The sequence below is a fragment of the Chelon labrosus genome (genome assembly GCF_963514085.1).
Source record: "Chelon labrosus genome assembly, chromosome: 18".
NCBI lineage: Eukaryota > Metazoa > Chordata > Actinopteri > Mugiliformes > Mugilidae > Chelon > Chelon labrosus.
The window spans coordinates 16,181,039-16,195,824 of NC_140351.1; the positions used below are offsets into that span (position 1 = coordinate 16,181,039).

Sequence of the window (14,786 nt, forward strand, 5' to 3'; positions counted from 1 at the left end):
ACATTGATTCACAGACACAAGTACCAGTCACTAGGAGAAAATTAAATTAAAATTAATTAAGTAAAGGAGATCTGTCCTCTCATGCCCCCTCTTTCTTCCTCTTCGCGCTATTCCAGCTGTTTCATCACTTCAGCTTTCAGCTCTAGATAAAATCATGTCATAAAGACTACAGATAGTAACATTTCAAACAGATAAAATCAGACAAATCTGAAAAAAAAAATCTGAAATAAAAAACGGATGACATAAAAGGCCTTTAAGATGAAGAGATTCTCAGACAGGAATTGTTAAATGAATTCTGGTTGACAGACGCAAGGCAATAAATATTAGTAGGGTTAGATGTTCAGAACTGTGATCCCCCAGTGTGGCCACTAGAGGGCGATAACGTCACCATAAAACCTTTAATGGACACACATCTTAAATTTGTCTTTCTGTTACAGAAGCAGTAATTCTAAATCTTATCTATTCTACCTTGCACAGTATTATTATCTAGTTATTTCACAGGCACAGTGGTGTGGTGGTTAGCACTGATGCCTCACAGCAAGAAGGTTCTGGGTTTGAATCCATGGGCCGACTGGGGCCTTTCCGTGTGGAGTTTGCATGTTCTCCCTGTTTCTCCGCGTGGGTTCTCTCCTGGTACTCCCACTGTCCAAAGACATGCTCATTAGGTTATTTGGTGATTCTAAATTGGCCGTAGGAGTGAGTGTGAATGGTTGTCTGTCTCTCTGTGTTAGTCCTGTGATAGGCCGGCGACTTGTCCAGGGTGTACCCTGCCTGCCTCTCTCCCAATGACAGCTGGGATAGGCTCCAGCACCCCCACGACCCTCTACAGAAAATTAATGAATGCTCTAAATTCTTTCTTATGGTGTATTCAGGATCATTTTATTGCAAAACAAAGAAAGTCCGGGTTTAGGAACTAAATCTCTGTACCGAAATGTCTTTGCTTGCAACATTACGGCACCGACTTCCTGTGGTCATCATGTTGCAAAACTATATCCTAATTACAATATATGTTTAAAGCAAATGGGTGCTTAGATTAGTGTGATAAAAGGCATCCCCTACCCTGAAAGGACTTTTAGTGTTCTGTTAATGTGAATCCATAAAAGAGGTTTTATTACTGAGTGGGAAACCAAGTATTGCTAGATGCTTAATAATCTGGAAACTTGTGAGTATTTTTCTAAGTGATGGAAAATCACTAAGAAAACTGATCACATTTGTGTCAGTATCACAGATTGTATCCAAAGCTGATAAATCCAACAAGAAGTGGTTTCATTTATTTCATTCAGAACTAAATGAAACCAGGTACAACATTATCACATGATTGTACATCTACTAAACAGAGATGCTGGCTGCTCTAATCCCCACATTCTACAGTTGTTTACAGTAGAAACAATTCTGGCATTTTAAAGGAATTATAGTCAAGGCCGCAGACAAGCTCTGTGCCCTAAAAGTGAACGAACTTTGCTGTGAAAAGTAAAAATTTATTCCACAACAACAGCAAAAGTGTCAAAGTTCTACATTGACACAACCTGAAAGGCTGCATAGCAAGGAAGAAGCCACTGCTCCAAAACTGTCATGAAACAAGCCTGACTATGATTTGGAACTGCAAAGGGGTGGCAGTATTTTTTTTGTGGATATACTGAGGCAGCATCTCAAGACATCCACCAGGAGGCTAAAGCTTGAGCACAAATGGGTCTTCCAAATAGGAAAAAAAGATGAACTGAAAAAGTGAACCAGTTACACCAGTTCTGTTGGGAAAAATGAGCTAAAATTCCCCCAACTTACTGTAAGAAGCTGGTGGAAGGCTCCCCGAAACTTTTTACCCAAGCTGAACAATATAAAAATAATGCTCCCAAATAGAAACTTTGTGCATGTAAACTTCTGACCCACTGGAATTGTGATATAGTGAAATAATCTATCTGTAAACATTTATTACTTAAGCAGATCCTCCTATCCAACTTGCCAAAACTGTAGTTTGTTAGCATTAAATCTGAGGAGTGTAAAAAAACCCAAAAAACTTTTATTGAGTTCTACCTAAGTGTATGTGGACTTCTGGACTCAACTGCATATTAGGGATTTTACACACAAAATGCACTTGCAGGTACAAACATCTGACTTTAGTTACAGCAGCAAAGGAAAGGCATGGCTGCGAAAAAAAGACTGTTAAAACCACACCAGTACCTCCCTCAGGCACAAACAACTTCAAGTTCGGACTGAACATTGCTCAGACCAGCTTAGCTCGCTACTCGACTGTCACGTTCAAACAAAGGCCGTGCAATTTACCGCAGTAAATAATTTTAAATAGTTAAATAGTTTTTCCCTAGGCTACACCAGTGACTGCCTAATGCAAGGCTAACTAAATAGGATAGCTTTATTATTTACAGTTAAATAGACTCAATTAGCATGGCAAATTATATCATTAGTGCACACATTCAGCCTAAATGAATGCGGAGGTCTTTTTGTACTTTTTGTGAGCCCAAATGTACAAAAAAAATCTGAAAAACTATTTTCTGACAGAATATAAAGCAATATATTAATATTTGGCACTGAAGGCTTCAATCAATTACATCTTCTGCCACATGTTGCATACTGTATACAGTATACAGTAGCCTAATAGTAATAGTGATGATACTACTATTACTTATACTATTCATAAGAAGACCAAGAACAAGAAGGATATGAAGGCAAAGAAGGAAAATAAGATGAAGTGGAAATGAAGAGAAGAATAATATGATGAAAGAAAAGACAGAAGAAGAAGAAGAGAGAGGAGAAGAAGAATGAGAAGGATACAGACTAAGAATATAAAGCTGGAGAAATGGTGAGATGGAGCAGAATAAATAATACGAGTGAACACGGAATAAACAAATAAATTCATACAAATTTAATGTATACGTATATATTAAAATAAATTACACATTTGAAAAAAATTAGAATGTATATTGTAGTTTTTTATGTTGCATATGTTATTACTTCCTTGACCACTAGGTGTCAGCTTTTAACTGTTTATTTCATATTATAATTCTTCTGTATATACATGTAATGAATACCCTGGGAGTAAAGCTACACAGAAATACTTACTTTAGTGCTTATATATACTCTTGTTATATTTCAGTCTATGCCACTGTTTGAACATAGGATTATTTAAGACGAACGGTCGTACCAGGGTCCAGTCAAATTTTCTGCATTTCTCACGGCTTAGTCATACACTATTACCAGATATACGCAGTTAGCCAGCGCCGTTAATGTTAACACAGGTGAAGCTTCTTCCGTGTGTCGCGTGCAGCCTTAATCAAAGCCAGATTTAGACTCGGTGGTGATGTCACAGCCGGGATGCCAGGCCCACGTGCGGGCAGCAGCGGGTTCCAGCCTCTAGGAGGGTCGACGGACTGCTCGTGCTCGGCACAGGCGCAGTCACACACACACACACACACACACACACACACACCGAGCCAGGAGCCTGCGCCGAGCCGACCAGCCTCGCAGAGCAGTCGTTGCCTTCTCCCAAATATCCGCCGGCGATTCTCTGGGACGCCGCCTTCTCTCAAACATCGGCGCTGTTTCGTGTCACCTTGCGTCCTCCCCCTCTTCTTCTTCTTCTTCTTCTTTCTCCTCCTCCTCCCCCACTTCGTCCCCTAAAAGATGATGATTTGCGAGGAAGATGCGCCGGTCTGAAATTTCCGTTGACCTTCGGATCCGCTCAGCAGCACCGAAGCTTTTTGAGCCGCTACATGAGGAGCGCCTCGGCTCCTGTCGCTGCCCCACTTAATCCTCGCTGGATAAACACAGGTGCTGCCTTTTTTTTTTTTTCTCTTTCCCCTTTTTTTTTTTTTTTTTTTTTTTGTTTTCCCACCTTTAAAGCCGCCAACCTTTAGATTTCCTCCCCTGTGAACCAGGCAGATGCCCCTCGCTCTGTCATCCCGGGCTCGTACTATGGTGGAGTTCCCATCTCTCAGCCCTTACTGGCCTCTCATCCGCTTTCTGGTGCCTTTGGCGATCACCAATGTTGCCATCGACCTCGGGGAACAGGTAACGTCGCTCTTGTTGCTATTTCCGACTTAAGTCAACAACAGAACAAACGAATAAAAGCCGCTGCGTTAAACCCGCTGACGGCTGCCTTCATCCCGAGAGGAGGAGGAGGAGGTGGTGGTTTAACACGGCTCCATTCTGCCGAGCATCATTTTAATTTTCCAGCTCCAGAAAATAAATGTAACCAGACTGACAGCGGTCGTTTCGGCCTTGTTGTGTCTCTGTGTTGCGGCTAAGAGCTAGCTTAGCTGCTCGGTTGTTAGTAGAAAGCATCCATTAGGCTTTCATATACATTATTTAGGAGGAAAGGAGGCAGAGGAAGGCCCCTGTTTATCCTATTATATTTATTTATTCATGTTTTTGTCATGAATCAAACCGAGCTCTGTTTTTTTTATCCTGCCATTCATCTGTCAGTAAATCATTTTTTTTTTTTTTTTACATGATAGCAGTCTAAACACACCCAGCATTTCTGCAGTGTTTGTTGATCTTTCACTGGACATTATTTTTCCCAGCCTAGACACTTCCTGTCCGCTCCTCCAGCCGGGATCTGATCTGATCTGTGCAGATAGTGTGAGAATAAATAAAAAGCACATTGAGGCTCGGGCATGTCAGGATTAAGCTTATGTAATGCTCAGCTGATATAAATAGCGCACAGTTCCTGCAAAGTGAAAGGACAGCTGTAGTAGTGTTCAATGAAGGTGAATGTGTGCAGACGTAATAACTGTGTACTGCACCAGCCAAAGGTCTGATTTATTTTTTTTTATTGTGCAGCGTTTGGTTTTAACGCCACGCTGCCATCTGCTCAGAGATAAAGTTAGTCACGGTCATGTGCTGCCTGTTATTATCTTCCCCAGGCCCTCAACAGGGGCATAGCCACAGTCAAGGAGGATGCAGTGGAAATGCTGGCCAGCTACGGCCTGGCCTACTCCCTAATGAAGTTCTTCACGGGACCCATGAGCGACTTCAAGAATGTGGGCTTGGTGTTTATCAACAGCAAGCGGGACCGGAGGAAGGCCGTGTTCTGCATGGTGACGGCCGGGATCATCGCGTTCGTGCTGCACATCTTGATAGGTGCGTGTTTAAGGGTTTTGTTTGTCTCTGTGCGTGGGAACACATGGTGTCTTTAAACCGCATCCTGTAAAAAAAAACCCAAAAAAACAAAAAAAAAAGTGACATGTTGGTATGTTGTGGCAAACCTAAAATGTAATTTCGGCATCACTTTCTGGCAGCTTTATTTCTTGAGGCTGCTCAGAAGAACCAAACACATTCCCCGCCACCTCTGCTCACCTGTGGCTTTCTCCTTCTCTGTTTGTTTTTGCAGCTTACACAGATTTGGGATACTACATTATTAATAAGCTCCACCATGTGGACGAATCTGTGGGGCACAAGACGAGAAGGGCATTCCTGTACTTGGCTGCATTCCCTTTGCTGGACGCGATGGTGAGCGCGCGACAGATATTTTCTCACGCAGACATGGATTTGGAACACACCTGACCTAGAAATAGATGGCTTTTAATCCTCTGACCATGCTGGTGCTCCCTCCTTTAAAGCCCAGCTCGCTCCCATAATACGGGCCGTCATCCAGCTGTGGTTGAGAAAACGGTCTTTTGTTTTTATCGTTGTGTTTTGGACTAACCTCGCTATCCATTGTTCCGTTTGAAGGCTTGGATTCATGCTGGGATTCTTCTCAAGCACAAGTACAGCGTCATCGTGGGCTCGGCCTCGATCTCTGATGTTGTGGCCCAGGTAATGAGACACATTGTTCATAATTCAGAATAATGTCATCCATTTATTTTTATGATGTGGGATTTCTGGTGTTTATCGTCGCTGTTCTTTCCTTGCAGATTGTGTTCGTGGCTATTCTCCTCCACAGCAATCTGGAGTGTGTGGAGCCTTTGCTCATCCCGATCCTCTCCCTGTATATGGGTGCCTTGGTCCGTTTCACTATCGTCGGTCTGGGTTACTTCTGCAATATCCACGACAACATCCCAGACTCCAGTGGGCTTGATGTGGGGGTATGCGCTGCTTTTTTTTTTCTAGTACACACTATCTAGTTGAACCGCTCGAACCAAAAGGACAATCGTGTGATTTTCTGAAACAGTGATGATGTCTTATCTGGGTTTCTGCAGGGCGATGCCACCATCAAAAAGATGCTGAGTTTCTGGTGGCCCCTGGCCCTCATCCTGGCCACTCAGCGCATCAGTCGACCCATCGTCAACCTCTTTGTGTCTCGTGACCTCAAGGGGACCAGTGATGCCACAAAGGTGGGTGTAAATCCTATCTATTCTCACAGTGGCTGCATTTTCACGGATTTTTACATGTAGTCTGACATTTATTAGTAATACCAGTGGCTTTGTAGATATAAAGGACCATTAAGAGTGATATTACAGCTGCGTGAAGCCCATGGACACGTTTTCCCTTTAAGTTATTGCACATGAAATGCCAGACGCTAACAAACTCCCTCTGGACCTTTCTGGTTTACAGGGACCCCAACTACTAGAGACAATACAAAGCTGTTTACCAGAACGAACTGGAAATCATTGACAACACTGGCTGCCAGTGGTTTGGGTGATTCACCATGTTCATGTGAAGCTCAGGGCATGATTACACTGAGTGAAAACATTCCTACACAGCTCTACTGTTCCTTTGTTGTTCGGGACACAATAACAAGCTCAAGGCTTGTTATCCAATCAGAAACTTGTGAAAAACCGCACGCCACCGGGAAAGTGAGAGACGCATGCGTTGCTTTCATGTCAGTTATTGTTAGGCACCTGTCATTAATTTAGCTGTGCGCGGTTGCGAGCGATATTTTGAGCGTTAACGCGGCGGCGTGCCAATGACTTCTAGCTGCTAGCTGCTGTGTCTTTGTCATTCCAGGCCGTAGCTGTGCTCACAGCCACATACCCTGTAGGTCACATGCCGTACGGGTGGTTAACCGAACTGAGAGCAGTGTACCCTGCCTTTGATAAGGTAAACCGGACTACCCCGACTGCACCAATGTGTGTTCTAGTGATAACAGATTATGGTTTGTGTCTGTGCCGCTAACAAGCCTCTCTCACCAACAGAACAATCCCAGCAACAAGCTGAACGCCAACAGCCCTGTCACCAAGTCCAATATTAAAAAGTTTACATTCTGCTGCCTGGTGCTGTCACTCACGGTAAGATGAGGGTGAAACTTTTTTTTCAGGCATCTAATTTCACTGGCTGCTTGTTCTTTCTTGATGTCTGGGTAAAGAATCACACTACAATAAAATAATCAGTGAATCAGACAATTATTTAGCCAATCTGAAACAAATGGTTCTTTGTTTTCAATGTGAGGCATTAGTCTTTGTTATTATTATAAAGTCAATTTTAAATCATTTAAGGTTCCCTGAAAAAAGAGCAAATAGTAATAGTTTGCTATTTTCTTTTCAATCTAATCTTGACACTGTAACTCAAACCTGCAGCCTCACCTTGCTAGCTGATACAGCATGCATGAAGTTATGGTGTTCATTTTCATGATGGGCTGGCCCTGCTGTTGTAAAGTATTTGTTTACAGTTTACGATGGTCTTCAGTGACCTCTCACACAGTTGTAAGCTAGCTGTCCTACCGGGGCGCCCTGCAAAACCTCTTTGGAAAGAAATAAACTTTCACAAGTGCACCACAGAAGTCCTGCAGTTTCTCTGCAGATACATACATATTTGTGCCAGCAGCTGCATTGTGGATTGTTTTTGAGACTATTCCTGACAGTATTAGTTTCTTCAGCGTGTTGGACAAAAAAAATATTAAAAATATTAATTAACATCACTTTATTATTGAATCACAGTTTAAGAGATGTTGCACAGTGTGTCAGTCAGGGAGCTGTTCCAAGACTGACATAACCGGTCCAGTGTTGTGCAGAAACATGTTTGACGTGTTGGTCGTTGTCAAAATGGCCAGAGGCTACTCAGGCGTTTCAACAAAAACAAAAAACATCTCTAAATCTGACTGCTTCCTCAGGAAAAAAAGACGTTTACAAATTTACGAATATGCAAATAAAAAGATTTTTTATGTTGCAGCGGTTACGCTAATGTTCAAAGTGATGAGGGTTCTGAGCGTCGTCACAGGAGGACTGGGTGTACTTTTCTCTTGTGGTCCTCTTGGTTTCAGGTTGCAGGGAGAGAGGGAGACACATTAGGGTGGAATTTATGAAGAGGCTAAGGGGGCTTTTGTCCCTCGTTCCCCCCGGACACCCCCGCCCAGGATTTGAGAGCTTAAAAACATAGGCATTCACGTAAAACATATCGGTTAACACATTCCCCTAACGACGCCCCTAGCAGGTACAGTTTTCTGCTAAGTAATGAACGTGGCAGTCACATTACCTACGCGGCTGCTGAGAGGTTTTGTTTTCCTGCTAAATGCTTGGACAATTACACCAGAACGCCCCGGTCCTTCTAATCATTTCTGCCTTCTGTTCAGTGTTATTACAATGACTGAAAGTGAATTTTCCTTAGCAGCCTTCGTCCCTCTAAGCTGTTTTAACAGCTCGAATAAGAAAAACAGGAAGTTTGTGGCAAAGGTTGGGTCTTTTAGGAGGAGGAGGAGGAGGAGGAGGAGGAGGAGGACGAGGAGGAGGAGAATGGCACACCAGATGTGGAATCCCAAAGCTGTAAACATGTACGTGAGGGTGTGGACTCGGCACAGCACAACAGGCAGATAGGTATGGCCTCTTTGTCGTGTTGAAAACAGCCCTTCCTGTTAGGACTTGCTCTGATTATGGACGCACGAAAGGCAGCGTCTGAAAAACAGCAGAGGAGATGTGTATTTGAGAAGTGACATGCGTAACGTCCTGCAACAAATCATTTCACTTTATGAAAACAGAATTTGTTGTGGATGTCTCACCTTGCTTAGAGAAACCACAGCTGAGTCAGGGGAGACGGCGGCTTCCCTTGAGCCCTACACATGGTTTACCATCTGTATCCATCTTACTACAGTAATGATAGCTGGGGAGGCAATGACCAGTTACAGTTTGGTTACAGGGGATCAAAAATCCCAAACCACAACAAAGCAATTGCGTCGCTACATATATCTAACTCTTTAGGAAGACTGGGAAAATATTTTAGACCTACTCTCTGACTATTTAATATTATCTATTATCTAAGATGAAATACAAATGAAGTACAATAAAAGCTGTAGTCAGTTGTATGTTCAACCCGCAACAAGTCTGAAAGCATCTGAAGTTACACATAGTGAATCCAAGTTTCCCGTTGAGAAGGATGAGAGAGACGGACTCGACTCAAATTAGGTCAAGAGACACATGCTGAGCGCTTTTATTGAGGTTTCCTGCGTCGTGTTTTCTTGCCTCTCCTTGATCATCGTCATTCATTTGTAGATCACACAGAGTGAGAAGAGCTGCAAACCTGAAAGAGACAGTCTGGGTGGGATGGTGCTGTGCTAGTAGCCACCCTGTTGTTGTGGCTTGGACGTAATGTGAGCAGAGGCTTGGAGCCCGTGGGAAGAGATGAATGAATATGGAAGACCAGATGTACTGTTGCATTTTTGATCACGTGCAGAGGTTTTACTGAGCATGCTGGTACCGGAGAAGTCAAGGCCAGAGATGAGCATGCCGCTTCGATTAAACCTGGTCATTAATGACTCACAGGATATGATGCTCAGTGGAAATTGGTCATTATTGTCAAGGTTTAGATTTCTTGCAGACTTGGTCGCTATGCTGCAACAGAACTGTGTATTACCAGCATAGCAGTGGTAGGATGGAATGAGTCAGCATGTGAAAGGATTATCATGTGAGAGGTGGTGGACACTGAAAAGAGAAGGGGACCAAGCACAGATCCTTGCGGTACACCCGTGGACAGGAAGTGAAACTTCAAGTCTCCTGTGAAGTAGGACTCACGCCTTGAGTTTGTCAAGGTGTCCAAAACTGCCGAAAGGTTCTGCAAGATGAGAAGAGTTGTTGTTGCCCTCAGTGTTTGTATCATTAATAACAGCGCTGTTTCATTGGAAGGACCAGACTGGGTTGAATCAAGTCGATTAGAATAACCTGGACCGTCCACCTTCCCGCGGGGAATGTGCCCAGTCAGCACTTTGCATGATTAGTGGGAAGCCAAGCCAAAGTAAAGCAGTGTTTTCTAGACTGGTTCAAGATTCAGATGACGGTACCCACGTGTAACAGAACGGCTGAAAAGCTCATACAAGTGAGCGAGGCCTGCTTGAAAGTCTGGAAGCTCCTAAGGTTACGCTGCCATTTTGCATAAGGGCGAGATTTGCATCTGAAGGACAGAAGCGTTGTGGAAAGAGATGATGCAGTGAAGAGGGAAGATGCCGGAGATTGTGGAGGCAGGAAAAGGGAGAGTGGACTCAGTGGCCTTTGTATGAATGAGGTCATATTATGAGCATGAGGGCAAATGCTTCATTGTTGCCCTTTATTTAAATGCTAAATGCCAGATATCCAACAGCTGATCCATTGATGATTAAATCCTAAGTGTGTTGCTCACAGTTGAGACTACAGCCAAAGACTTTTGAGGAGGTTTTCAATCCCCCAAAACTGCCCCTGGAACTGCCACAGCATTAGCTTACATGAGGCAGGACTTTCTGACAAACATTAGTAAAACAGCAAAATCAAATTTATGTATCTCCTGGTTGCAGTTTGGTGTGCTAATGGTCTTTATACGGTTTTAAACAAATTGATGTATTATTCATGCTCAGATCACACAGTTTGTAGTTCTGTTTAACACCCTCTAATGCTCTGATCACACGGTAATAGCTTTGAGATGCTATGCTAATGTCACACGTGCCTCGGCAACTGCTTCTGGAAACAATAACATTGTCTGCCGCGCGTTCATTCGCCCGCCCGCCCGCTCGCTCGCTCGTTTTATATGAGCTTCAAAGGCCCATATTCAGCCCCAAACCCCTTGAGCTAATGAACTAATGAAATCTAATGAGGCGTGCAGCGTGAGCTTATTGTGGTGCAGCGAACGCAAAAATTAATTTGCTTTTGTTCATTTCATGTCCAGCTTTGCTTTGTGGTGTTTTGGACTCCTCATGTGTCGGAGAAGATCCTGGTTGATGTCATTGGAGTGAACTATGCTTTCGCTGAGCTGTGTGTGGTCCCACTCAGAATATTCTCCTTTTTTCCGCTGCCAGGTAAGACGCGTGCGTGTTTTTCACCATCAGCTGGATTTTCCTTCCCGCTGCAGCTTTGACTGGGGTGTAGCTCGGACCAGTGGGGTGATGTTTGTTTCCCACTTTGTGTTTGCAGTGACTGTTCGGGCTCATTTGACTGGATGGCTCATGACCCTGAAAAAGACCTTTGTGCTGGCCCCCAGCTCGGTTCTCCGCATCATTGTCCTCATCACCAGTCTAGTTGTGCTGCCTTATATGGGGTAAGTCAACACTTCAGAGGACACTGTGAGGCTAACAAAGGTCAGCTCTGTGACGCGGGACTGCTGTTATTTAATATGGTTGCGTGGCTGTGGGTTCTATTTTTAGTTTAACATCATCCTTTATGTTTCAGGGTTCACGGGGCCACACTTGGCGTTGGATCCCTCTTGGCCGGTTTCATAGGGGAGTCGACAATGGTTGCCATAGCAGCCTGCTATGTTTATCGACAACAGGTGAGAACACCTGGACTGATGTCTAAGTAGACACAAGAGCACACCTTAGTTTGTGCTTGTTCCAGACTTAAAATCAAAATTGCCCCCTCACTAATTACAATTGGCCTGCTTAGTTTAAATAGTGATGTAACTGATCCATGCATGCGTGCAAATAAGTAAGACCTCTGACACGCTATATTAAGGACAGCTATCTTGTCTGTACAGGTAGTTCTCGTTTTGAAATCCCAACTGTACTGCGAGTCCGTGCCTCATTGTTTGTTGAGAAAATTTATTTTGGCTCCGTTTATTTCTGATCCACCATCTAGCAGCGTGTTAGCTTAGCTTAGCGTAACAACTGGGAACAAAGGGAAGCATCCTCTTAAGCTCGCTAATGAACACGTTACAGCTCATTCGTGTAATCTGCACTGATTGAAAACATGACGACGTCAGTTCCAGAGCCAGACTATATCTTGGCCGGACACGGAGACCTCCTGGAGTTTCGTCTGGTTGCTTGGCAAATTCACGCCGCAGTCACTTTGTTCAGCCAAGAAATATTCTGGCACGTAAACCTCACTGTGAAACCACAAACTGCTGTTTTACTCCGTTACTGCACAGATTAAACCAAAGAGATATAATGTGTTAATTAGTGAGTTTAGAGGCGCTGCTAGGCAGAGCCAGACTGGTGCTAAGCTAACGTGCCGCTGCTTGGAGCGTCACGTCATCATCAAGCTCCTCGTCTACCATTCATTAAAAAGAAATAAATAAAAAATGGGACCTTTTTCTTAAATTGCAAGAGCCACATTTTGTTGTATTTTGAGTCACATAATGAATATAATAATATATCTGCTCTCTGAATTCATTTAAATCTTGCAAATATCCTAATTTGCAAAGCAAATTATTTGTTAGCATTAGAAATGAACGTGTGCAGGTTCAAGAAGCTCTGAAATCTCCAGTTTATTGTATCTTCACATGACTAGATCACTATGAGGAGTAATCCAATACTTGATAAACTGAAAAAATGGAAAAACACACAGGGGGTTACCAGTGATTTGTCTGTTCCTTTTTCCTCAGAGTGTTAAAGAACGTGGTATTAATTTCTCTCTCGTTCGCCGCGCTCCACAGAAAAACAACGAGATGTCCAATGAGCTGGTGGTGGAGGGCGAGGACTCGGCCCCGATGAGCGAGGTGTGCTCCAGGACTCAGATGGACGCCATCGAGGAGCTCCAGGAGGAGGAAGAGGAGGAGGAGGGACAGGAGTGAGCTCAGACAGCGGGGGAAGGTAAAGCCGACCTCAACTTGGAACTTTTCTGAAGAGGAGACGGCCGGATGTTACAGCTATGGGGAGGAGAGGGGACCTGAGCATGGTTTGGTTTCTAGAGGTTCTCCCGACAGAACCGAGCTCTTCTTCACGTCGACCCGCACACTATTTAAACGCACACTGTAAAGAAAGCCATGCACCTCCAAGTGTTCATCATCAGTGTAAATACCGTTATGTCTTCCGACCTTCTCAACAGTTCTTATAGTTTGGCATCATTAACCATTTTCTTGTGTTTACTGGTAAACAAGGGAAACCGACACGGGAGAACTCTTCCTCCTCAGCGGCAAGAATGAAACGTCTGTCGAGTGGTAGTGGAGTTGCCAAAATACAGAGTTCATTACTATTTTATGTTATCAAAATTAAGTGGCAAGGCCTTGCTTGAATTCAAATATAGACATGTTGTGGGACTTGTTGGGTTGTGCAATCGTATTTTACATACCATGGTGTACAGATTATTGTTGTTTTATATAGGTAATGCATTGTGTATATTTAATTGCCCTGAGGGGTCAGGAATCCCTCGTTATATCACTGCGTGTTCAAGAATACAGTTATGATTGTTCACTTTCCATGCAGTCTCAGAGTCCATCAACTTTTGTTTTGCCAAGCAGTTTCCTGGTAGTATTCAGACTGTCTTATGTACTGTATATACTGTATAGGCATTCTTATTTGGCAAATAAATTGCTTTATTATTAATCCTTGTGCTTACTTAACTGAAGATATTTCTTTGTAAACCCAAAATGTAAGAAAGTACTCAAGTGGCAACCCTTCTACCACACACTGAGCTTACAAAAAATGAACACTGAGCTTTGTTTTTACACCAAATAAGACAATTTATCATCTAATACGGGTAACATATTAACCCTTAGTTTAAAAAACAAATCTTCTTTGGGTCAGTTAGACTGTGGTGAGCTCCAAAAACTTCGATTTTAGAGTAAAATAAACTTAGTTGGGACATGAAGGAGGTAAAAGAGTACCGTCAACACCAATAACAAGCATGGATCTTGTAGCCGTTAACTGTTAGCAATGCTAGCAATTCACATAAAATTAAGACAGGTTAATTAAAGAATGTTAAAGTGGCAGACATGTAGTTTTTGAACATCGCTCCTCAGATCCAAACTGTGCGTCCACCACTGGTTTTGAAGCTCAGTGTGTCGACACTGGTTGTTGCCATCTTGGGAATGGTTGACTATGCTGCATTCACGGCAATAGAGCAACAAATGATTTTCAATAGAAGCGAGTGATCTGATGCATCAAGCCGACACCTGACCGCTATGTGACAGTCGTAAATCGCCTCCCGGGGACAAATAAAGTTTTCCGAATCCGAATCTGACACACTGCATATCAAAATTGAGCCGGCTTCAGCTTTCTTTTGACGGACCAATGACCCTGTGACACATCAACCAATGAAATGCGTCCATTTTGCCAGATGATGCTACCAACACCAACAAGTCGAGCAGCAGCAACAATTCGGCAACATTGTAGCCGCCCATTTTGTATCTTGCGGTCGCTCGTAGTGTGAGAGCAGCACAAATCCTTGATGTAATTAAACGGCTTTAGTAAAATGTGGAAATTAGCGATAGAGAGCAAAATCATTTGTTTGTACAAAACTGTAAACATGTTTATTTTTGTTGTCAGGCTGGGCATTTTACCGCGGGGGGCTGACTCAGTTTTTGTGCCAGCATCTAGTGGCCATTTGATGAACTGCAGCTGTGGGCACTTCTACATTGGTTTTATTTTTCTTGCCGAGGCTGTTGCTTCATACTGTAAATTAAAGACTTTTGCATAAGTGGGACAGTCATCATTTTGTTATCTAATATGGGGAATAATAGAAAAACCTTGAGTATTTTGAGCTTTTGACTCAAAAAGAACTTTTCTA

The 14,786-nt window shown here is 43.2% G+C and overlaps 1 protein-coding gene across 2 annotated transcripts; it reads left to right on the plus strand.

The window, feature by feature from the left end:
* Positions 1–3,260: 3,260 nt before the first annotated feature.
* Positions 3,261–14,700, plus strand: ankha (ANKH inorganic pyrophosphate transport regulator a). 2 transcript variants are annotated; one of them, XM_084565754.1, is made up of 13 exons: positions 3,261–3,783; positions 3,870–4,023; positions 4,878–5,094; positions 5,345–5,463; positions 5,686–5,769; positions 5,868–6,038; positions 6,153–6,287; positions 6,901–6,993; positions 7,089–7,181; positions 11,014–11,143; positions 11,259–11,382; positions 11,514–11,613; positions 12,715–14,700. In XM_084565754.1, the coding sequence occupies exons 2-13, from the start codon at positions 3,895–3,897 to the stop codon at positions 12,850–12,852; spliced, it is 1,533 nt and encodes a 510-aa protein (XP_084421880.1). In that variant the 5' UTR covers positions 3,261–3,783; positions 3,870–3,894; the 3' UTR covers positions 12,853–14,700. The 2 variants fall into 2 exon arrangements, with proteins under 2 accessions (XP_084421880.1, XP_084421881.1); XM_084565755.1 differs by having other exon boundaries at positions 3,891–4,023.
* Positions 14,701–14,786: the final 86 nt, after the last annotated feature.

What these genes read in the sequence shown, in the direction of transcription:
- ankha (XM_084565754.1), top strand. Translation starts at nt 3,895, where the DNA reads ATGCCCCTCGCTCTGTCATCCCGGGCTCGTACTATGGTGGAGTTCCCA. An exon ending in CCATCGACCTCGGGGAACAG is followed by an intron (nt 4,024 to 4,877) that starts GTAACGTCGCTC and finishes TATCTTCCCCAG; the next exon opens with GCCCTCAACAGGGGCATAGC. An exon ending in CGTGCTGCACATCTTGATAG is followed by an intron (nt 5,095 to 5,344) that starts GTGCGTGTTTAA and finishes TTGTTTTTGCAG; the next exon opens with CTTACACAGATTTGGGATAC.